At 38.6% G+C, this 26,059-nt stretch overlaps 1 protein-coding gene across 1 annotated transcript in view; it reads left to right on the forward strand.

Annotated features, from left to right (window-relative positions):
- Positions 1 to 26,059, forward strand: part of LEKR1 (leucine, glutamate and lysine rich 1) — a 141,508-nt gene that overhangs the window by 104,843 nt on the left and 10,606 nt on the right. The window contains exons 9-11 of the mRNA XM_090273190.1: positions 4,547 to 4,640; positions 17,739 to 17,900; positions 20,508 to 20,807. Coding sequence (XP_090129316.1) covers positions 4,547 to 4,640; positions 17,739 to 17,900; positions 20,508 to 20,807 — 556 coding nt within the window. The remainder of the gene's footprint in view (positions 1 to 4,546; positions 4,641 to 17,738; positions 17,901 to 20,507; positions 20,808 to 26,059) is intronic.

A 26,059-nucleotide genomic window follows, 5' to 3' on the forward strand; every position in this document is an offset into this window, starting at 1 on the left:
ATTTTCCTTTTGGTCTAAGAACTTAAAAGTTGAAGTTTTAGGAATAAACACTCTTAATTGTGGGTAGATCCTACTTTTTCAATTGTGCCAACTCCAAAAACATTATTTTAAAAAATATCTATCTGGTGAAATTGCAGGGTAAATTGCTACAGACAGCCACCCCATCTCTCAAACAGGAGAAGCAGAGGCAGCATAACATACCGCAGAGTCCTGGGCTGGTATGACCTGGAGCAGCTTTGCCTCTTGTGAATCATATCACTTCAGAGATCTTCATTTCTTCTAAAAGTTAGGGGATTGCATTAATGTATTTCCAAAGACTGGCAAGGAAAAAACTGATCTTTAGAGACTAAAACAGTGCCTGACACCTAGTAGGCACTCAATAAATATTTGCTGGATGTATGCATGTGTGGGTGGGAATGAATTTAATCTCAATCAAACCACAGCTCCCAGTGTTTCTCTCAGGCTCCAAGAGTTTCTGACTTGCCAAGAATCAGAGCTGGGAGTACAATTCTGCATTCTAGTGAAAATCGTTTTTTAATGGATTCTTAGTAAATCCTAATTTGGGATCTAAATTTGTGTTGTTTCCTATAAATCTAAAGCAGCAATATCTGTAGAAATGGTTTGGTTCTAAAGAGGAAATTGGATATCTGCATGATATTCAAAAACAGCTGCACAGTTTCAGCTTTTTGTAGCATGAAAAATAGGAATATGCCTCTAACAACTATATTTTATTTATCATTCCTGTAGATTTCTAGCAGAGAGGCTCACTAGAGTCAAAGTTGATTCTTTATAGGTCCTTTCAACACAAGATTTTTTTAAATCAGTTTCTTAAGATGGTTTTGTCCTCCTGAACAATGTGCAAGCCCTTCCATAAGTGTACTATATAAGTGTGGTTTTTATTTTTGGATTGGGATGATCTTTTTTCACACATATAATTATCTCTCTATGCATTATTCAATGCATATTCCATGCTAATCAAGGACAGTTAAGTGTTTGTAACATCACATATAATTATTCTTTCTGCCTTGTCCCATGAAGGAATCACACTGAAGAGTCTTTAGAGTCAGGAACAGAGGTTTAGCAGGGAATCAAAGATATATGAAATCCTTATTTCTGTAGTCATAAGTATCAAGCAAATTTACCATCACAGATGCAAGTTAATAATTTTTATAACAGTTTACTCAAAATACCTTATAGTTTGCACAAATTCATAAGGAACTTTATAATCTTTGAAAATTCCATGAATAATTATACTTTGTTAACATTGTTTAAACCTTGGTCTATATTTTACCTTCCCTAATCTACTAGACTTTCACAGTTTTGTTCTAAAAGGATACACTTAACAGTCGTGTTTCGTACTGGGTTCGTCAGAGGAATGTATATGAAATGGATTCTACTTTTGGTAGTGTCAATCAAAATTATAACTGCCTCCAGGGAGACTGAAATTTAAGCATCTCAAATATTCATTACCATCCATTTTATAGTAAAGGTAATTCATAATATATCCACAGGCACCTGTCTGAAAATGCTCCTTGGAATTTTCTAATCAGTAAGAGCCTTTTCAAATAGGAAACCTGGCATAAGAGATAAAAGTAGATGAAATTGCCAGAACTCTGTTGTCTGGCCACCTCTAACAAGCACATGGCCAGTCACAGGCATTCTATGATACTGGCATTTTGAAAATCAGGTGAAGTGCTACTTTATTTCCACATCCCAAGATCCTTAATCACATCTGCAAAGTCCCTTTTTCTGTATAAGGTAAATAGTCTATGGAAAGGAAGGAAGTTGAGAAAGCTGTTTCACAACAGGGAAAAATCTCTAATGCCCTCTTCTAATGTGGCCATCATAGACGCAAGTACATACCAGAGAGGAAAGCCAGGAGCTGTGGAGAAAACTGGACTGAGAAATCACTTCCATGGGAAAGAAACATAGACTAGGCAAAGACTGTTTCCCACCTCCAGGGCAGGAACCCTCATAGTGACTTCCAGTGGAATTTCAGAGTTGCGATGGACCCCACCTAGGGCCAGGTGACTTACTGTGTGCTGTGTGAGAAGACTGCTGTCCACACTTTATTGACACCAGACTTGGCTATTTGACTTGTTCCCGCCACTGAAGTATGAGAGAAGTGGTATGCACCAATTCTAAGCAGAAGCTCTAACAGACCCCATGATTTAACAAGTTTTCTTTTCTGCGAGCCACAAAATTAGAATTCCCACAGAAAGACTTGGTCCTTGGGCTGCATCCTGGAGCAACACAAGGAACAGAGCAGCAGTTGACACCTAACAAGCAAAAAAGGAAAAAGAAAAAAGGAAAGGAAAAAGAAAAATTTAGTATTGTAAGCCTTTGAGACTGCAGACATTTTAAGTTTTGGATGTCTCTGAAATGTGAACTAGAGCAGTCAGGTGGAGAGCTGGGTCCATACAGGGAACAGATATGAGCTAGAGGTAAAATTTGGGAGCTGTCAGCATCTATGTTTCATTTTAACTATAAGAGTAGATAAGATCACCTAGAGAAAGAAGAGAGAGAGAAAAAAAAGGTCCAGAACCAAGTGCTGAGAACACAAATATTAATTGACAAGTAGAGGAAGATAAGTCTGCAAAGGAGATAGGAATGGCCACATCTTTGGAGGAAAGCCATAAATGAGGTTTTTAATGTAATCCCACGTTTTCTGTCCTCATTCTTTGTTCCTTCTGCTTCACTTCCTTTTCTCCAGCCTACAGACTGCTGAGCAAGCATCAGAACCTGCTAGGTCTGCCTCACACTTTAAAAGATAAAGCTTCCCTTTTACATTGCTGGATTTTGAACACCATCTGGGCAGGGACCCTGCCTTCCTAATTCACCCCCATCCCTCCAAGACCTGATGCTGCTGCCTTGTTCATAGTATCCATGGTGGTCAGTAAACCCCACCGTACCACTCACCTGCCCTTTCCCGCCCCTTGGTCTCTCCCTTTAATTCTCTTCCCTCCACATAGTCATTCTACTCTGTACTCAGGATTTATCCTCAGTTGTTTTTATAAATATTGACTACATACATAGGAGGTTTATATAGGTATAAAGGATAAAGAAGTACAATACAATGAACATCTATGTATCAATCACTCAGTTTAGGAAAAAGAAGCCTTTGAAGTCCCCTGTGCTTCTCCCCAATTCTACCACATTGCATTCTTCCTCAGAGGAGACCACCAACTGCATTCTGTGGTTCTCAGCAAACTAGAAATAAAAAACATCTACAAAAACCACAGTAACGTATGCCTGTGATTTCTTTGCTTTACTCAATAATTTTACCAAGTATGTTTGTATTCCTAAAAAATGTTAGATTTTGAATAAATTTTATCTTTATAGAAATAAAATTATGTGTATTACTCAGTGATATCTTTATATGACGCTCAAGATTATGTTTCTGAGATTTCTCCATGATGATGCATGTGGTCAGGAATCATTCATTTCTTCATCTGTATTTTATTCTAAAGTATACCATAATTTATTTATCCTTTCAGCTTTTTTTTCTGTGTTCCAGAAGTTTTGATATGGTAGAATGAGGAGGAAGAGTTGAGATGACTCAAGGATTTCAAGCTAAGATTTCAACTGTTTAAAGAAAGGTTTTCAGAAGTTAAAAGGAAAGGCAAGATTGCAGGAGATGATGGTGAATTTGTTTTTTGAGTGTGAAATCTTTGGTGTTGATGGATCATTAGATAGAGATGTCCAACAACAATTATAAATGAGAGTCATGAGTTTGAGAAAAGGGATCAGAGCTAAAAGGAGGAGGTTAGTGATGGAAAGCAAAGGGCTTAGAAAGAGGAATAAGCAATGGAGAAGAATTGCCTACGTAGACAATAAGAAGAGTCATGATGATTACAGAAAAGGGAAGCAGTCCTGATCAACAAGCCTGCTTTTGCCACCACTTGTGATAGTCAAAGGTTTAATTTCAGTGCCCCATGAAAAGTTCTCCTGAATCGCCCACACTGCCTCCACCCAGAGGATCACAAACTAAGTTTTAAGATCATTTATGTGGATTAAAATATTAAACCGTTCATTGTGTTTTCAATTTTCTGATAGCTTTTGTACTATACCATACCACATCTCAGATATTACCCGCTAAATTAATTCGGTTTGCCCCTATCAGTATTTGAGAAAAGTACAAGAAAAAGAGATCTAGCAGAAACCACAAACATGTTGTTTTTATGGCATATCTCAACATATTTTTCTTTAAAAAAGCAAAATATTGTCTAGTGTTACAATTCAGTCATAAACTTTAGAACCACAATGTATAACATTTTACTATATTTGTGATTCCATACATAGTATTACTATTTCATGCAAACATAACATAACTTATTATACAAAACTTAAGCCTAAGAAAATACCTTATATGAAGTATTTGTAAATTACTGTTAACAGTTAAAATCATATCTAGTAGCAGTATATATATTGCTTAAGAGAATAAACAGATTAAATTGTGAAATTATATTCTCTGAACCAAGATGTGCAACTTAATAAGAGTGTGGGGTGTGAGTCTGGACTCATTTGTTGGGTTTATGGTTTTCAGGGAATTGATGCTGATTTCACATCAGAAAAGCATCAAGCAGCTGCAGGAAACCCTTAGACAGAAGCTGCTGGATGATGATCACTGGAGGGAGAAGGTAATGATAATGCGGCTTTCATCAGCATGTGTCTTATTTGCTTTATAGAAGTGCTGTTCATTTGCCAGAAGACTATCACAAATAGATTTCTTTGCTTCTGTGCACACATTTGGTTCCTGGTTGAATTTCCTAGACCAAAAATAGTTACGATATATGTCCTTTCCAATTTATTAGATAACATAATTGGAATAAAAAGATAAGGACAGAATTTGAAATTTTGTAAGATTAAGATAGCCCTTAGTTCTTATGTAAAACCGTAATTTTTATTTTTAAATACTTATCTATTTTTCCATAAAGTGGCAGAATCTGCATTTGAATACACCTTTAAAAGCAGGATAATATTACTTAATTCTAACAATTTCTCTGGGTTTAAGAAGGTAATATAAGAGAATGGAAAGTGACAAAATTATTCTGTTATGAACTTTGGGCAGTGTAAACTATTTGAATAAGTATTTAGTTCACTACTTACAAAGAAAATGTTTGTTCTTAGAGTATTAAAAACTTGCATTGATTTTTGCCTTTGAACTTCTCTATATTTTTAAGAGTTTCAACAATTTTATTTTTATTTTTTAGATTTATTGTTTTTCTATTACAGTTGTCCCATTTTTTCCCCACTACTCCCCCCTACCCCGCCCACCCCTTTTCCCACAGTCAGTCTCCACTCCATTGTCCATTTCCATGGGTCAGTTATACTAGTTCCTTGACTAAACCCTTCCCCTTCTTTCCTCCCTTTTCCTCTGCCCCCTCCCCCAGTCACTGTCAGTCTGTTCCTTGTTTACTTTGTTAATTTTAAAGAATACAAGTACAGTATTCCCTCACTTATTGTGGGTATTACATTCAGACCCCCCCACGATAGGTGAAAATCTGCGAAGTAGGAACCTTGCATTTATTTTAGTATTATAAACCCTTCCCACACACTTATAAACCATTCCCAGGCCCTTATTAACCTTTCCCACTCCCTTATTAACCTTTTCCACACTTTTATAAACACTACTTATGTTCTTAAACATATTCTACACTCTTAAACCTACATAACTTTAACAACAGACGTATACAGTACCGCAAAATACCACGATATAGCGAAAAATCCGCGATCAAAAATTAAATATAATATTTTTAAAAATCCTGCGATACAGTGAAGTTGTGATAAGTGAACCACAATATAGAGAGGGACTATTGTATGCAATATTTTTTAATATGCTTTATTGATTATGCTGTTACAGTTGTCCCAATTTCTTTTCCCTTTGTTCCCCTCCACCCAGTGGCCCCCCTCCCTCCACTTGCCCCCCCCTTAGTCCATGCCCATTGGTTGTGCACATAATTCTTCTCAACATCTTCCTGTCTAGTCTATTCCCGCCTACTATGCTTCTTAATTCCTGTACCATCTCCCTCCCTTTCCCTCCTTCCCCCTCCCCACTGACCTCCCCTCAAAATGTTCCCCATACCTATAATTCTTTTCCCACTCTTATTGCCTACTTAGTTTGCTTTTGTTTCAATTCCCTAGCTTCTGTTGTTGGTTGTGATAGTTTTCATTTTAATGTTCATAGTTTTGATCCTCTTTCTCCTAAACAAGTCCCTTTAACATTTCATATAACAATGGTTTGGATCTGAAGAACTCCTTCAGTTTTACTTTGTCTTGGAAGCACTTTCTCTGCCTTTCTATTCTGAATGACAGCTTCGCTGGATAGAGTAATCATGGTTGTAGGTTTTTACTTTTCATTACTCTGAATATTTCTTGCCAGTCCTTTCTTGCCTGCAGAGTTTCTTTTGAGAAATTAGCTGATAGTCTTATTGGGACCCCTTTGTACATAATTCTCTTCTCTCTTTCTGCTTTTAAGATTCTCTATCCTTAATTTTTGATATTTTGATTATAATGTGTCTTAGTGTGGTTCTCCCTGGGTCCAGTTTTTTTGGAATTCTCTATGCTTCCTGGACCTGTAAGTCTATTTCCTTCCCCAAGTTAGGGAAATTCTGCTTCATTATTTTTCACATAATTTTTCAATTTCTAGATGTTCTTATTCACCTTCTGGAAATCCTATGATTCAGATATTGTCCCACTTATAGCTGTCCCATAGGTTTCTGAGCCTCTCCTCATATTCCTCACTTTTCGTTTTCTCTTTCTGCACTGCTTGACTGTTTGTTCTTTCCCTATGTTCTGATTTGTTGATTTGATCCCTTGTATCTGATACAATCCACTGGAGAGCTCTCTGCTTTCATGATCCACTATAGTCCTGCTGTTCATTGTGCCCTGTCCCTGAGGTGCTAGCACAGTGAGTAAACCTAGTTAGTGTGGGCCTCTGATCATAGAAAAGTATTATATTCTTGCTTTATTCTAAATTAACTTGATGATGAAAATAAACCTACATAGGATTCTGTAGGTTCTTACTAAGACCATGTTATCTTTCTAATAGAATTACATCACAGCTGTATTTTGGCAGGTATACTGTTCTAGAATATAAATGGATATTTTATTTTCCTGAGAAGCCATGACTTCTTGTTAATGTCTTATCATTTAGCTTAGTGGTAAATTAAGATCCAGACCAGTAAAGCCAAGATATGATAACTATGTCTTGGCTATGTTAGCTATTGAAACTATGAATAAAAAGTTCCATAAAAGTCCTCTCAAGAGAAAGAATAGCTAATATGACATTGTCATCACTTTCTTGGGTCACCATGCCTTTGTGTATGAATGAAGTGTTCCATTTATAAATATATAGTACACATATTGGAATAAACTTCATAACTTAAATGCTTCTAACATTCAAAAAAGTAGATAGAGTTTCTACTACTATGGTTAAGATGGAAGCATAGGCGGACATGGCTCACCTCTTCACACAATCACATCAAAATTACAACTAAAATATAGAACAACCATTACTAATAACCATGAGAAACTGAGTCGAATGGAAGTCTGACAACTATGAAATTAAAGAAACCACATCCATCTAGACTGGTAGGAGGGGAGCAGACATGGATCAATCTGGTCCTGCTCCCACATGTAGTGGATAAAAATTCAGGAGCGCTATGTCAGGAGGAAGGAGTCCCAGCCCCACATCAGGCCCCCCAGCCCAGGGTTCCAGTGCCAGGAAGATAAGTCCCTATAAGTTCTGGCTGCAAAAACCAGTGAGGATTGAATCAGTGGAAGAAATTGCTGAAATCCCAAGTTGTTCCTCTTAAAGAGCCCACATATGGGTCACCTAGTCAGATTTACTCCCTCTGAGCTCCAGCACCGGGGTAGCAGCTTTAAAGACATCAGTGGCATACTGGGAGAAACTGAAATGTCTGGCATCAAGGAGAACAGAGGCCATTGTCCCTTTTCTAAACTCACCCCCCCACCCCCAAGCCACAGAGCTGTCAAGCTGGTGCCATATCTGAGAATTCATCAACCTGACTAACACTGTTAGACCTGCCCTGGAGATCCCCAGAGCACCTCAATTTATGGGCCCTCCCAAGCTGCTTTCCCATATGAATGGCTGGTCCTGGCTCATATAGCACAACTTCCTAAATAGTCTCAAACAAGCAACAGCTGGCCTCAGTGAGCCTCAGGTCCAGCACTAGTAGCAGCCAGCCTAGGTTCACAGCATGGCTTCGCTGGGGAACCTCTAAGCCTAGCACAAGTAACAGCCATCTTAGATTGCTTTATAGCTCAGGCAGGGTGGCCCAGACAAAACACAGGTGGGGGCTGAGCTTGGCCTGAACCAACTGGGAAACCCCAGAGCCTGTGCACCCAGTGGACAGCAACAGACCACATCAGAGCATGACCACCCTGCCCCTACACAGCTGATCCTCCAGGGAGGGCAGAGGTTGGTGGTCAGTGATCACAACCAGTCATTGCAGCTGACTGGCCTGAGTAAATTCCTCCCATTGACCTGCCAACAGAGCCAAGGCTCAACTACGAGAGGAGGGTGTACTCAGCCCATGCAGAGGGTGTACCCTGTGTACCCAGCTTGGTGATATGGGACCGTACAGGACACCACTGGACCATACAGGACACCTACTATAATACATTGGGTCACACTACCAAGACACAAAGTCAAAGCAGCTCTACCTAATACACAGAAATACACAGGGGGGCTACCAAAACAAGAAGACAAAGAAACATGGCCCCAATGAAAGAACAGATCAGAACTCCAGAAAAAGAGCTAAACAAAATAGAGATAAGCAATCTTTCAGATGCAGAGTTCAAAACATTGGTTATAAGGATGTTCAAGGAACTTAGTGAGGACCTCAACAGCATAAAAAAGATCCAATCAGAAATGAAGGATACACTAATTGAAATAAAGAACAATTTACACAGAAACAACAGTAGAGTGGGTGAAGCTGAGAATCAGGTCAATGATTTGGAATATAAGGAACCAAAAAACAACCAATCAGAACAAGAAGAAAAAAGAATTTTAAAAAACCAAGGATAGTGTAAGCAGCCTCTGGGACAAATTCAAGTGTCCAAACACTCTCATTGTAAGGGTGCCAGAAGGAGAAGAGAAAGAGCAAGAAATTGCAAATCTTTTTGAAAAAAAAAAGAAAGAAAACTTTTCTGATTTGGTGAAGGAAATAGACATTCAAGGCTAGGAAGCACAGACTCCCAAACAAGATGGATGCAAAGAGACCCACTCCAAGACACATCATAATTAAAATGCCAAAAGTTAAAGAGAGAATCTTAAAAGCAAGAGAAAAGAAGTTAATTACCTACAGGGTAGTTTCCCTAAGACTGTCAGCTGATTTCTCAAAAGAAACTTTGCAGGCTAGAAAGGACTGGCAAGAAATGTTCAAAGTCATGAAAAGCAGGGACCTACAGCCAAGATTGCTCTACACAGCAAAGCTGTCATTTAGAATAGAAGGGCGGATAAAGAGCTTCCCAGACAAAACAAAACAACAACAACAACAAAACTAAAGGAGTTCATCCTCACCAAACCATTATTATATGAAATGTTAAAGGGGTTTATTTAAGAAAAAGACGCTCAAAAGTATGAAAAACAAAGTGGCAAAAATATACATCTATCAACAATTGAATCTAAAAAACAAACTAAGTGAACAAGAATAGGGACAGAATCATGGATACAGAGAGCGTTTTGTTGGATACCAGGTGGGAGGGGGGTGTGAGGGAATGAGAGAAGAGGTGAGGAAATTAATAAGTGCAAACTGGTAGTTACAGAATAGCCACAGGGATGTAAAGCATATTTTAGTTTTAATTTTGATGTGGTTGTGTGAAGAGTGAGCCATGTCTGCCTATGCCACCATCTTAACCAGAAACTAACTACTTTTTTGAATGTTAAAAGCATTTAAGTTATGAAGTTTATTCTAATATGTTTACTATATATGTATAAATGGAACATTTCATTCATACACAAAGGCATGGTGACCCAAAAAAGAGATGACAGTAACAAATAGAGAAAGACTCCAAAAAGCCAAACATAGTGAGAATGCTTTGGAAGCATCAGGAGGCATTCACCAAGGAGACAGAGTTTAAGCTAGAGGAGAATATAAATAAATAAAAAGCAAAAAGAGTTAAAACCTAGAATGTATACATGGATAAGTAATTCTACTTTGTGTAATTCCAGCTCTTATGCTATTCTTTATTTAAAAATCAGAATTTCCTCATGATTATCAAAATTACTATTAGATATTGTATAAAGCAGTTTATATTTTCTATATGCATCATCACTAAATTAATTTATTTTGCATGAACATAAGTCCTGCCATCTAAGATATTTTAAATAAACAGCTCATGTCAACATGTGAAAAATACATAAAGATGACAATCTGGCATGTATTCATCTTCTCAATGAGAAATAATGTACTGGCTAAAGCAAACCATTGTGTTTGTGGGCTCATCATTTTGTTCAAACTATTCAGATCATGGAGGAACCAGTAGGGTTATCTCTCCGCTACAGTGTCAGCCCATTCAGATGGTTTTTGGCATCTCATTGCAGCTTTCTTAAATGTTAGAAATGCCACCTGAAGGTCATACTTTGCTTCTATTTCTCAGGTTGTGAAAATTAAAATTCAAACCAGTAATAGTAAATCACTCTTCCCCCTTTCTATTTATAGTGCTTTTTCTTTCCCGCCTTCCATTTTTCTTTACCTACAATAGTTCATTCCAAGATTAGTTCAAGGGTAAGAAGATCTCCTTGCTTCCTGCTTCAGGTAGACCGAAATAGTCTACTCATTCAAGTAGCTGGCCACCCCTTTTCCTTCCTTGAATGCTTACCCTTTGTTTCATCTTAATCAGGATACTCTGTGGATTTTCAAAATGGCCTCTTCCCATAATAAATTAAAAGAACTTTTTAAAAAAGTTCTTCTAAAATCCTTCTGTTATCTAATTTACAATTTGCCCTGTGCTACTTAGTTTGTGTGAATTCTTAATTTGAGCAGTTAGTCCATATTTTGGATGATGCCTTTTTGTCTTAACATAACTACCAATTAACCACACAAAGAATTTTTGAGCACTTGGTATTTTAGTAGCTCAGCACACATTTTTCTTGAGCTTCTAAAAAGTGTTATATCTTTGGTGTGTGTGTTTTTTTAAGGTATCTTGTGGGCCATTGAACTCTTTTTTTAAAATTTTTTAAAAAATTTTATAAGTATATTTTATTGATTATATTGTTACAATAGTTCCAATTTTTTCCCCTTTGCTCCCCTCCGCCCAGCACCCGCCCTCCCCCCAAAATCCCCCCTCCCCAAGTCCATGCCCATGGGTCGTACATACAAGCTCTCCTGCCTCACCCTTTCATATATTCTTCTTCTTTTAAAAAAAAAATAATTAATTAATTATTTTAACAATAAAAAATAACAATCCCTCCCTCTCAGACTTAAGACCCTTTATAATCTTATAAAGGACAATGGGCGAAGGTCTTGAGCTCCTCTAGCTGCTTCAAGCTGGACATGGTCGTCGTCCTACCTACCCTTGGGTCCAGAAATCCCTAATAAGAGTAGGGGTGTGGAGGCGGAGGTGGCCTTCCCACATGGGGAAGGATCATGCAGACTCCAGGTCGGTTGGCTGTCCCTGGACAACAGCATGCTTAATTTAACAGGCTGGCATCCTTGTTGTATTCTGGAGGCAACAGATTTTGCAGCAGGGTTAAAAGACATCATTCAATCCATAACCATTAGATGACAAAAGGCAGGTATTAATTTTTAAATGTCCCACATTAGGGAAAAGAAAGGCTTCTTTGGAGGAAAGTGTGCCAGGTACATCTCACCTGTCCAAAACCCTTTTGCCCATTAAACTTAGTTTGGACTGAGGGAAATAGTTTAGGTTTGCCCCTCTCAGACCTCTGAGCTCTTTCTGTCCAAGCCATTAGGACAGAAAAGAGAAACCAGTTTTAAAGTGAAGCCCACAGACCACCCCATTCTTCACCAACCCAGCCACTTAGTTCAGCCAAACCATAGAGTCTCAGGAGACAGTGATGCAGACAGGATTAAGTGAGGCCTATACATGCAGACAATCACTCAGGCAATGAGATCATAGGCTTATGCCCTTTGAAAACAGAAAACACATGTTAATTTATGTAACATAACCCACATACAAGTCTCTAAATCTGTAGGACTGTCTTATCGGAAAGACATCCAGTTGCAAAGCATTTGACATTTTTCTTGCCCGTAAATTAAACATCTTTGATAATACCACAGACATAGTTTAATTTTCAAATCAAAACAAACTTTAAATGAAGTTAAACTTTAAAGACGGTTAGCTGCACTACTTTATAGTCTACCACTGAGCATTGTGATTTTCCTTGAATCATGATTTTTCTCCCTAAGATTACCCTCCTTGTCATTAAAGGGAGTGCATTAAGTCCATTTTAAACTTATTCTGTTCATTTGCATAAACACAACAAGAGCAGAAAATGATCACTTATGATCTTTAGTTCTGCTTTGCTGGAACTTACACAAGGAACATTAAGGGTGACCTTCACTCTGCCCTTCGGGACACAGAAGCAGAACCACATACCTGGCATTCAGCCTTCCCTGTAAAAACCTGTCTTTTCCAAGTCCTTTTGGTTTTTCATTGTGCCTTAAGGTCGCTTCTAGCCATCTTTCAGGAAAACAACCTTCATTCCTTCCCTGGAAAGATTGCCATGGATCGCACATCCAACCAAGGTACCAGGCCTTTTATCTCATGGGCTTTTATTACCTTTGAAAGTCAATCCCAGTTCCTCGGTGCTTTTTGGTAACAACCAGAGCCCAAGCATGTCTCCTTTAGTCATGACATTCCAGTCAAAGTCTTGGTCAAAAAAACCTCTATTAACAACTGGTCTTATTAGTTTTATGAAAAGAAACTTATGTCATTACTTACTTGTTTAGAATGCCAAACTCTGGAGGGATCGGATAGGGAGAAAAATATACAGTGTGAAGGAAAATCCTTGTCCTTCTAATATTCACTGAACTGGCATTTCCATTCTTTATATTTTTAGTTTTTCCCCCACTAAAAAAATTTTTTTCCATTACAGTTGTCCCACTTTTTCCTTCCTTTTGCTTCCCTGCACCCTGCCCCCGCTTCTCCCACATTCAGTCCCCACCCAGTTGTCCATGTCTATGGGTCATTTATACATGTTCTTTGACTAAACCCTTCCTCTTCTTACCCGCTTCTTTCCCTCCCATCTCCCCCTTTGTTACTGTTAGTTTATTCCTTGTTTACATACCTCTGGTTCAATTTTGCTCATTTGTTTGTGTTGTTCATTAGTTTCCTGTAACAGGTGATAGCATAAGGCATTTTTCTTCCATTGCCTGGCTTATTTCACTAAGCATAATTCTCTCCAGTTTCATCCATGTTGTTGCAAATAGTAGAAGTTCCTTCTTTCTTTCAGTACTTATTCATTGTCATTTTCCCCCTTTGTACTCGTGTTTCTCTCTGTCTCTCTCTGTTTCTTCATCTTCTTAAAGCAGACCCTTTAGCATCTCTTGCAATGCTGGTTTGGTGGAGATGTATTCTTTTAGCCTTCTTTTGTCTTGGAAACTCCTTATTTCACCTTCCATTTTGAATAAGAGTCTTGCTGGATAGAGTATTCTTGGTTGTAGGCCTTTGTTTTTCATTGCTTGGAATATTTTTTGCCATTCCCTTCTGGCTTATAGTGTTTCTGCTGAGAAATCTGATGATAGCCTTATTGGAGTTCCCTTGTATGTTATTAGTTGTTTCTCTCTTGCTGCTTTTAGGATTCTCTCTTTGTCTTTGAATGTTGCAATTTTAATTATGATGTGTCTTGAAGTGGGCCTATTGGGGTTCATCTTCATTGGGACTCTTTGTGCTTCCTGGACTTGTGTGACTCTTTCTCTCCTCATGTTAGGGAAGTTTTCTGTCATTAGTTTTTCAAAGATGTTTTCTATCCCTTGCTCTTCTTCTTCTCCTTCTGGAATTCCTATGATACGGATATTATTACATTTCATGTTGTCCTGTAGCTGTCTTAGAGCCTCTTCAGTCTTGTTCAGTCTTTTTTCATTTTGTTGCACTGTCTGGGAGTTTTTGTCTACATTGTCCTCCAGCTCGCTGATCCGATCTTCTGCTTCCTCTAGCCTGCTTTTAATTCCTTCTATTGTGTTCTTCAATTCAGAGATCATATTCTTCATTTCCTCCTGGCTCTTATTGATAGCTTCTATGTCCTTTTTCATGCTGGTATAATTCTTAGTAAGTTCCTTGTAGTTTTTCTGGAGTTCCTTGTAGTTTCCCTTGAGTTCTTTGTAGTTTCTGCTGAGCTCATTGAGCTTCTCCATAATCCATGCTTTCAATTCCATATCTGATAGTTGGCTCCCCTCTATTTCATTTAGCACTCTTTCTGGGGATTCGACCTTTCCTTTCAATGGGGGGTTGTTTCTCTGTCTCCCCATTTTTGTGACTCCTATTGTTTGTTGGTGCTTCTTAGAATGATCTGCACTTCCTGGATCTGCCCCTGGTGGCATCAGATCCTGTACCAGTCTGGGCTTAGGCAGCCTGTTGGAGACTTCCAGGGATCTACTGCCTTTGTCTGACTTCTTTAGTTGTTAATCTATTCAATCTGTGATTAGCTGTCAGGCTTAAGGACCGTGGGTGTGGCAGCTTAATTCCTGTAGGATGGGCTTTTGCTTCCCTTCAGGCTGATGCCACTTGGGGGGGGGGGGAATGGTCTGCCTGCAGTACTGGGGATGAGTCAGCACTGGGACCTGGTCGGCTGCTTCCCTAGTTCTCCCCTCAAAGCCACCACACCAAACTCTCCCCAAGCGTCTCTAGTCCTCTCTGCCTTCCCTCCGCTCGAGCCCAGGGTAAGTGGGGGCCAAAATATTTTCGTATGTGATCTGCTTAAGAGCTCTTTTTCTCCAGCTGTTTCTCTCCGGCTAGCAAGAACCCTGTGGCTTTTTGCTTTTCACAGCTGGATACTATTTTACTTTCTACTCTGTTGCTGTAGGCTGGGAAGCTCAGCTGGGGGTTTAAACCCTGCCCTTCTCAGGGGGAACCCCCAGCTGCTGAGCTATTTCTCAGTCCCTTCAGCTGCCACCCATGTGAGCCCAGCCAGCCCTTCCGTGTCTCCGCACTCCCTACCGGTCACATTGTGATGTAGCGGCCTTTTCCATCTCTCCGTGGTTATAAGACTTCTCTCCAGCTGGTGTTCAGTTGGTTATTCCAGATGATTTCTCCAAAATTAAGTTGTAAATCCAGACTAGTTCTGGGAGGTTAGTGTAGCTTCCACTTACTCTTCCGCCATCTTGTTTCTTCCCATTTAACTCTTAAAGTTATATGTTGAAATCTTTCCAAATATTTTGCATCTGATGTCCTTCTTCCATTTGTTCTTGACTTATTTGTCCCAGTGTGGCTGGAGCACAGTGATCAAACGGGGAACGTGGTGTAAGTAAGGTTGGAGAAGTCCAGAGCTGCCATAGATGGTGTTTGGATTCTGCTCTGCACAGTAGCACAGGCCAAGGGAGAAAAGGGGGCTGGAATCCAGCCTTTGCTCTGCTCACCCAGTACCGTGCCTGGCATGGGGCTGAATTCATCTAAGGAAGGGGTGTTCTGTTGATTCACACAAAGGTGTCATGTGGGTTGGTGGTGGCCCTATAGAAGATTGTGTAGAGCACTTTTGATTTTACACTGATGCATTGAGAAACCACTAAGAAAGAATGAGAGAATCCAACTTATATTTTATGAAGAACACTCTGTTGTGTGTGTCATATATTGGAGAGAGGCAGAGTAGAAGTAAGGAGGCCAATCAGGAAGTGATGGTGGCCAGAAGTAGGGTGTTAGAAGTGCAAATATAGAGAAATAGATGAATTTAAGGCATCTTTTGGAACCAAAATGAATAGGATTTGATGCTGGATGAGGTGTGGAGGGTAAGGGAGAGAGAGGAATGATAGATGACACCCCAGTTACTGGAATAACTAGATGGATGATGGTTCTGAGTCCTGAGATGGGGAGGTCTGGGGAGGAACAGACGGAAAGAGAGTTGTTTTCCAGGTTTCTGGTTCAGACACTATTTGAGACACCTTTGAAGTTCCTACATCGCTACCAGAAGGCAGGAAGATATAAATACCTGGAATTCAGAAGAACATCTGTCCTTTTTTCTGTGTCCCTAAGGCTTTCCTTCTCTTTAGTAGTCCCATAGCAACACAGCTGAACAATTCTATCATGTTTCTAAGTGAGCGTCAGCATCCTTTCCCCAGAAATTTGAGAGAGGCAAAATAACTTCTTGTGTTGAGTATAAATATAATTATTTTGCCTTGAGGCAAATGCTCAGATAAACCCAATGACCCCAGTGACTCCACAGTGGAGCTGGTCTTCTATCTACATTTTATTAAATTTAAAGGGCTTCCCACAGACCTTCTTAGCAAACTGTTTCCTGGTTCCCTTGAGAAATTTAGATTGACATTTCTCCTCTTCTTATAGTGACATCAACAACAGAGTCACACTAAGTCAGGTTTGACAGTTTTTCTCCCAAGTTGTCTGGCATTCACTCCCTCTTAGAATTTATAGTCATGGCACAGTGTAAATCTAGAGCCAGACTGTCACTGGAATCCCTTCTCTAATCTCACTAGATGAACTCCCAGGTCTGAAGGACTCCAGGACTTTCTCTCTTGCTCCAGTAGGCAGAGCCAAAACCATTGGTTTAAACCCACAGGGAAAGAGATATTGGCTCAGCCAAAGGAAAAACTGCCAAATGCTTAGTGCTGTCTGAAAATGGAAATGCCTGCTGGGGAAGGAGGGAGTTACAGTTTCTGGTGGTATAGACTCACAGAGCAGACAATCATTTGGTGCAGATTCCATGGTAGAGACTGAGGGTCAGACATAGAAGTAACCTCCACTGACTGTTGAATCCCTGCTCACACTACAACTTTACACAGATGTTTCATCCCATTTAACCCTCATAAGGATCCCCAAGGGAACTCGTTATAACCCCACTGGTAGAAGTTACAATCACAATTTAATGTCACACAACCAGAAAGTGTCAGAACCAGGATTTAAACTCAAATTCATCTAAATCCAAAGTCCTTGTTTATTCTTTCCACAATTCGTGGAAGCTTGAGAAATTGAACTAAGGGATTTCTAAGGTCCCTTCCAGCACTGTGATTCTATCTGAGTCAAAATATGGATACAGGCATCATTGACTTATGTTTTCTTTAATCATCCTTCTGGCCTCAATCACATTAAAATGATCATCTGTGACTCCAGCATTTTCTATGGTCTCCATCAAGAAAGGACCATTAAAAATTCAACTTTTGTATTTTATATCTCCTCTGAGCTTTCAGCAGAACTTAGCCTAACGGCTTCAAAATCTTTTTTTTTTAAGGAAGTTGCTGGCAAGGATTGAGTTTACAATATAAATGTATAGAAAACAAAGCTTCTAGTATTTCTCAAAACTGTTATATTATCCTGACTTCTTTACTCATTTTTCAGGTCTTAGAAGATCTTGAAATATTTGAGCCAAGGGTAATTTTTCTGGCCTAAGTTCTGACTCAGATTAAATATATATATATATATATATATATATATATATATATATAAATTTAAAAATTAAATACATTTTTAAAATTAATATTAGAATTTGAATTTAAAAAATATTAGAGTCTGTAAATAAGTTTAGTTACTTATTTTAAGGTCAAATGGCTTTCTTTATATGTGTGTTAAATGCTATTTTCTAGGTTGAAGCTGAAATCGCCAAGGAAAGAGCCCAACATTTAGTTGAATTTGAGGAGCAAGCTCTTCTCTTTAAAGAAGCCAAACTGGAACTTGATATTGAAAAGGAAAAACACCAAGAAATAATCCAAAAATATAAGAAAGAACAAGAGGAGCTACAAATGAAGGTCTGTCACTATGATTATCAATATTATGTAATGGGTTTAAAACACAGATGTTGGCTATTTTTTCCTAAGAACACTACAGTAGTCATAACTCTAGTCACTATGCCTTGGTTTTAGCCATGTAAGAAGAATGGTTTGGATATTCTCCAGAATGTAACTGATATAAATTATACAAGCATGCAATCCAGCTATGTATGGAATTTTTAATAAAAATAAACTTATTTTTGAAACAACATAAATTATATAACTAATAATTAGCATGGTTAGATAGTTCAACACATAAAATATCCAATATCAAAAGATAATGAGGTGTTTTACATAATTAAAAATTTTCCAACAACTAAAGCCTATCTTTAATTATATTTTCAATTCTAAATATTTTTGAGTGAAGTAAAATATTTTTTAAATGTAACCATATCCATAATTTCTGAAAAAGTATGTCCTAAACATGAAGTTTTGTTAAGGTTCCCCTGTTTTTGTAAGGCCTGAGTGTAGCAATGTGCATGTGTTTGTATATTAATGTGTGTGTGTGTGTGTGTGTGTGTGTGTGTGTGTGTTAACCAAGATGAAGCAGGAAAACCCATATTTTGAATAAAATCATTAACAGTCTGTGTAAATTCAGCATCAAATGAGAGTTAATGGCCTCTGCTTTGGGGTGCCGGGGATATGGTACAGCCTTTTCAACAGTTCACTGTGAATAACAACAGGGCCAGCTACATGAGTGTATGACAAGTGCAATATCACAGGACCCACACTCAGAAAGGCCTCATGCTTTGGGTTTAATGCTCTACCAATATTGTTTTGAAATTCTTAATAATTTAATTTTTCAATTTATGTTTTATAATGTAAGTGAAGTCCTATTAGGACAATGGAGCACATGTGGAGACATAGAACCTCAGCTCACCCAAGGTTCCACCTGTCCTAGACAAGTTCTCTCTTAGCCCCAGTCCCACGCTCCATCCCTGGCTCCTCTTGGCGTGGCCTCCTGTCCTTCCCTCACCTCAGGACAGCTGTCTCAGGGTCCAGGATGTCTTAGTGCCCCATCTGCAGGGGAATGTCAAAAGGCAGGCCCCAACTTGCCAGGGGTTACAGTTTTTCAAGAGAAGTCGTAAGTTCAGATTTTGTAAGTAAGCTCTCTTGATTTTTAAGTGTTGACTACCTTTTAAAAAAATCAAAACATATTTGTGACTAGGTGAGCCTCCTCTCCCAAGGATAACCTGCACTATTTCTGGGTCAAGTCTCCCCAGAGTGATGGAAACTACTGTCCAGACCTAGCAGCAACCCTCTTCCTTCCTGAATTAATTGAAGATAATGGAATGTTAATTTAATTTATAAAATTACTAAGTGTGGTGAATAGATTCCTTGTAAAAGTTATTCTTAATGTAAATTTAACAATTAGAAAGAATTTTGGATACTTAATTCTTAAGTAATAGTTCACAAGATCCATGGAACTTTAGTTTCTGAATGTTTTCCAGATTCTCCATGGGTTAGTTTCTTGTTTTACTAATATCTGTTACATGACAATATCCGTAGTATAAATAATAAAGATATGTTCCATCAGAAGCAGCTTTGCTCTTCCTGCATTGTTTTCTGTTCTTTGTTTTGTTTTGTTTTTAAGGGGAGAAAAAGCAAACAGTCTTTTCTCTTCTGAAGCCTTTTTTTATTATGAGGGAAGGCTTCCCCAAGTTATTCTCTCTTCTCTTTTTCTAGAGGTACCACCTTGCAAAGCAATATATTTTGAAGTATTCTGGTATTCTCTAGAACTGCACTAATATGGTAGTCAAACGTGGCTACTTAAATTTCAATTAACTAAAATTGAATCAAATTAAAAATTCAGTTCCTCAGTCACATTAGCCACATTTCAAATGCTCGTTAGCCAGTACTGGCAAGTGAGAGCCTATTGTGCGCATCTCTTCCCAGTTGAGTGATCACTGATGTCACCTTGGTAGCTTGGAATTGATCATAGTGAGAATATTTATGCTGTGGAGATTAGATATGGACCTGGCATGTGTGTGTTTGTGAGTCAGTTGTTAAACACTTACCCCCAGCACACCACTGTCAATAGCCACATGTGGCTAGGAGCTACTATATTGGATATCACAGAATATTTCTATCATCACAGAAGGTTCTGTTGGGCATACTGCTTTATAAGGTGTAGTACCTGAGGTACTTCCAGTCATTATATACAAGAAAGAAGAAATATCAAAGGAAAACTTATTAGTATGATATGAATAAAATATAATTGTTGTGTTCCCCTACATGCATCCCAAGCATCAGGCATTTTAGCTCACAAAGCTACCCTATAGTGAGTCCAGACAGGCACCTAATCAAAACTTGAGCTATTTTTGGTAACTTAACCCAGTTACAAAGATGTATATATTCCCAAAGATGCCCAGGTGATTAATGCAATTCCATTTAAGGTGGTAAAAACAGAAGTTTTAGTCTTAACTTTTAAAAAGAAAATCTTGGAGACCTATGTATGTCATAGGATTTGTTGTCATCTGATCAGCAGAGTACACTGATTGTTTAAAATAAGCCTTTTAAAACCGTGAGAACTCTGTGGTTACCTTGAGATATTGCCTAAAAACTAATACAAGATTTATCTTACAGATCTCTGACTTAATCGCAGGCGCTACTAGAGATCTAAGACTGGAAGTAGCCACCCTTGAAAAAAAACTGCACGAATCCCACGTCCAATATACTGAAGAATCTGAGTCAAAGGAGAAGGAAATTGAAAACCTTAAAAATGCGGTTGCAGAATTTGAGTCTCGCTTGAAGAAGGAAATTGACAATAGTGATTTTGTTTCAGAGGACTTGAGGAAGGAAATGAAACAGAAGTCGGATGAACTGGCGAGAGTAATGCTGGCACAGACGCAACTGATGCAGCAGCTTCAGCGGTCCCAGGCAGAGGTAGGGTGCAGACGGTGGCACTGCTGCAATTGGAGATGGCACCATTGCACATGTTCTTTCAAAAAACAAACACACAAAAATGTGAAAGGTAGCTCGGGGTCATGCAAAAAGTTCTGGACTGTTAGTCAAGGACCCGGGATCATATCCTGGTTTTGTCCTTAACTAGGCAGCCACTTAACCTTTCCAGACCTGGCTTCCTTTTCTGTAAAATGAATACACTGAGCTACATAATCTCTAAGGTTTTCTCAGCACCCAGTTCTACTGTGTTGCAAATGACCTTTTAAAACCTCTGAGACTAGTAATCTTTATATGTCTTGCTTGTTTTGACATTAAATCTTTGCCAAAAAACTTGCTGCTTTAGTTCAAATAATATTTGGACGGTATATTTTAAATGTCATTTTTCTTTAGGGATTTATCTTTCTGTCAACCTAAATTTATAAGGTAATTTACACGTGTTGGTCTTATGTATGTGTGATTATTTTAGCAGTGTTCTTATTTGAACTGGAATGGACATATTTTGATTTAAAATTGTTTTCTAACAAAGTCTTATTTCTGAACTGCTAAGCAGTTTGGAAATGGTAGATGCTATAGACTGAGTATTTGTGTCCCTAAAAAAAATCAAGAAACCTAGTCCCCAATGTGATGATATTTAGAGGTGGGGACTTTGAGAGGTATTTAAGTCATAAGGTAGAGCCCTCAAGAACAGGATTAATGTCCTTATAAAAAAGATCCCAGAGAGCTCCCTCATCCTTTCTGCCATGTCAGGACACAGGGAGAGGATGTCTCTGAACAAGGATGCAGGCCCTCACCAAACACCAAAGCTGCTTGTGACTTGGTCATGGATTTCCTGGCCTCTAGACCTGTGAGAAATAAATTTTGTTTTTTGTCTGAGCCCCCCAGTCTATGTATGATACTTTGTAATAGCAACTTGAACTAAGTAGAACAATTAATCTGGCCTCTAATCATCAAAGTTATGTCACATCAGAGTATTTGATCCCATTCATGAGAGTATAGCAAATAAAGGTAAATGGAAGAAGATTCTGAATGTTAATGACAAGTAATACTTTTGTTGGTTTATGGGCATCTTAATAAAAAAAAGAAAATACTAGTTATAACATTGATTATTAATAAATATATCATGTTGTTATATTGAAATTATCAAGCAGAATAAAAAGTGTATGCTATCATTATAATTATGAAGTGAGCCTATTATTGCAAAGGAGTTATAAATTAAGTTAAAATGGGAAAGGACAGAATACTGGATCAAGAGCAATGCCTAAACAACCCTATAAAGTAGAAATTATTTCCATGTTACAGATGAGAAATTGACTCTAGAAGGTTGAGTAACTTCCAGAAGGTCCCACACACAGCATGGTGAAGCCAAGATTCAAATGTGAATCTCCATGAGAGCAATGTTTTCTCTTTCAGGAAGCCTAAGTTATAGTCATTCCACTTCCAAGTTTCACAGTGACCTCCAGGCCACATTTATTTGTTTATTTTTTACTTTTAAAGTAACAATAAACACACTACTTGTTCCACCAGATGGCTAGGGGGCCAGATGACTGAGTGTCTCCTATGGGAATGCAGCAGCACAGTGTCCCTGGTAAGGGGCGGGAGTGGGGAGGGGGAGCACACGTATACTCAGCTCTGCTGGGGAGACTCTGAGAAGGAGAGAGGTGATGCAGTTTTGCTTCAAGTGAGACAGCAGCGTTGAAGTTCTAGAGGGGGGACAGGAGGTTAAAGGAAAGAGAAAGGTCAAGGCAATGAGACCAACAGGTTTTCTAACTCTTAAATCCCCAAAGAAATAACAATATAGAGAGCAAGGAGTGAACTTACAAACTAGAACAAGTAGAAAAAGACAGAAGGGTCAAATTCAGAAAATACATATTGAGCATCTAGGCAGGTGCGCTGTGCTGGACACTAGATATGAGTAATGAACAAGACTGACAATTGTCATTTCCCGTTCTCAAAGAGGAATTTAAAGGAAGTTTTATATGAGTAATTAAATTGACATCAAAAGAATGACCTAAACAGAAACCTATTGTGTAAGAACCATAGACTAAAGCTAAAAAATTGGCCTGAAAGGCCTATATTAGTTTTCCATTGTTGCATAATAAATTTTCCTCAAATTCAGTGCTTCAAACAACAACATTTATTATCTCATAATTTCTGTGGGTCAAGGATATGAATGTGGCTTAGGTGGGGACTTCTGGCTCAAGGCCTTTCATGAGGTCAGTGCCAGGTTGTCAGGGGCTGCAGCCTCATCCAAAGGCTCAACTGGGGGAGGACTGGCTTCCAGGCTCACTTTATGTTTGCTAGCAGGATTTATTTCCTGAGGGGCTCTTAGGCTCAGAGCCTCAGCACCTTGCTGGAGATCAGAGGCCTTCCTCAGTTCCTCACAACAGGGACCTCTCCATAGAACAGCTCACCACACGGCAGCTGGGAAGTAAGCAAGAATGAGAAAGTGAAAAAAGAGAGTGCCCAGAATAGAAGCCACAGTCTTTCTACAATCTAATTTTGGAGGTGACATCCCATTGCTTCTGCTTTATTCTCCTCATTATAAATGAGTCAGTAAGTCCAGCCCAGGTAAAAGTGAATTGATTGCACATGAGTGTGAATAGCAGGAGGGCAGCGATACAGGGCCATTTTAGGGCTACCAATCTCGGGGCCTCTGGAGGTAATTTTGGCAAGCAAAACTAGACTAAAAGCGCAGAGTGAATGTCATTTTCAGACGGAAGTAACTACATTTGGAGCTCTTCCTGCTCATTAGTTGTAAAAGGAAGCCACGTAGAGATGACATTTTTGTTTTTTTAAAGTAGACTTTTGAAAGATACAGGACACCGAGATGGTATACAAATGATTATGGATCCTTACTGGGGAGTAGAAAGGAATCATCTCACAGGGAAAGTTACCCAAGAATATTCCGGGGCCAGAGTTCCTTTTGTGGGGGTGAGGAGAGGGGAGGGGAGGCTAGATTTTCCATTAGAAGTTAAATGACTGTAACTAAATGGTAGGGGTAAATAAGTAAGGCTGCTTCTCTGGTTAAGCATGCCAAAATCCAGAATTTTTTATAAAAATAGGAAATGAGCCCATAAAAGTATAGGAGTTACAAGTCAGAAAGAATAGAGGTTGCAGCATATAAAGTGAAAAGCACTACTATTTTGACCATGCATTCCAGACACTTGAAATTTCTCGGGTTCTGGGGAAGAAAAGCCACATTTAAGTGGAGAACAAATTCCCATTAGAATGAAGATAAATTAATGGTCTAATAAGAAAGCTAATTATGGAGAGGAAAGTGCAGCTCTTGTTCAAGAGGCCAGAGAATGGGTGGACTTTGTTTTCTATTGTATGAGGCAAGTTCTCAAGGATAGGAGGAAAGCCCTAGCCTCTAAAGGGCAAAATGGGCATTCCTGTGTGGAGTGGGGATTATTGGAGAGCAGCCACAGAAACAAGGGTCAGAGGTGAAGCAACAAAAGGCACAGGTCAATAAGAAGAGAGAAAATGGAAAATAAAACTGTATGGGAAATGTAAATGTGAAAAGGGGCCCCCTGAAAATTCCTCAGACAGAGCAGACACACACATAAAAAACTGCAGCATTGGAAAAAAACAAAAAAGAAGTCATAAAAGAAACATAGTATGTTAGAGAATAAGACATCATTTAAAAACAGGTTAAAACAGATCATATGCCTTTTGTGGCCAGTTTTTCTTCCTACTAGCTCCATGTGAGTCCTGTCAAGACAGTGTGGCCCTGTTGTTACGGGCCTTGTTGTGATCCAGAGAAAGAATGTAGTAAGTTTAAAAAAAAAAAAAAGTTCATGTATAACTACCAAAGGAAAACCAGTACAGAGAGGTCAATATTTTTGTTGTCTTAAAACTATAGATAGAGAAAACAAAGGGGCAGAAGTTTTAAATTCTACCAGTTCCTGTAAGCCACCTAATAAAAATGAAAGATATATTCAAAAATAGAAAGGAACACTTTGGTTAAACATGGAGAATTGAATTTATATATTTATCTCTACTTCTCCCCAAACACCACTAAAATGACAGTAAATTAATAAAAAGTGAATAAATTCATAAGGAAAAGAAAACAAGAGAGGAGCTGACATTAGATGAAAAAGATGTCAACTAAGTTTTGGAAAATGGGAAGCAAAATAGGGATGAGAGGCAATTAGCAGAGTATAGGACATTGAAACCTAATGCCTCTGGGGAGTGGGGCAGTGGGGTGAAATCCTAAAAGGAGCAATGACACTGGAAAGGCTCAGGAATTAGAGACACCAGATACCTCTGAAAGAGGGAGAGAAGAGTGGACTTGAAAACAGGACTGAATGATTGTAAAAGGAGCAGATAAATACTCAGGTGCCTTCCTTAAACCCAAAGCTGCCCCTACCCACTATCCTGCCAGGATAGCAAAGATTATACTCTAGAAAAATGAGATGTCAGAGGCTTTGGATCTAAGGATACACAATAGCAGAGTATGGGATAAGGCTAGAGTGAAAGTATGTATATTAAAGGGTGGGGCCTTCCAGTCCACTTCACTCAATCACTTCCCAGAACAAACGACCAGGCTTATATATCAATAGCCAGGAAATGTAAAAAGAATTTTGGATAGTAACAATTGGGGTCTCCCAATGAAATGGCTATATTCCTGTCCAGTCTACCCACTGAGAAGTATGCTAGCCCTTACATATGCCCACAGAACTTCTAATAACATTTTGGAGACTCAAAAAGGCAAGAATTACCAAACATTTGAGAAACACCTCTAATATGAAAGAGAGAAACCAGGATCAAACAAATAAGAAAAAATATACCTGAGAAGAAACAGATACAAAACAATGTGTGAAGCAAAAATGAACTTCAAAAAAGAGAACAATTAAGATCTTTAGAGAAAAAAGAGAAGGTATTACATAGATGAGACATGAATAGGAAGCTATGAAAAAGAACAAGCATGAGTATTAAAATATAAGAGCTGAAGCAAAAAATTTAATATTTGGGTTAGGTGATAAAGATGAAGAAATCCCCCAGAATATAGAAGAAAAAGCAGAGATGAAGAGAAGAAAATTACAGGATCAAGCCAAGATATCTAATACCCCACTAAATAGGATTTCCAGAAGGAAAGAACAGAAAATGGAAGGGAGGAAACTATCCAGGATCTAATTCAAGAATATTTCCAAGTACTGAAGGGACATGTAGTTCTATATTGAAAAGGCCCACCCAGCATAATGGAAGGCAAAACAAACACATCAAAGCACTTC

Source organism: Furipterus horrens, unplaced genomic scaffold (genome assembly GCF_987537825.1).
Source record: "Furipterus horrens unplaced genomic scaffold, mFurHor1.1.pri manual_scaffold_1, whole genome shotgun sequence".
NCBI lineage: Eukaryota > Metazoa > Chordata > Mammalia > Chiroptera > Furipteridae > Furipterus > Furipterus horrens.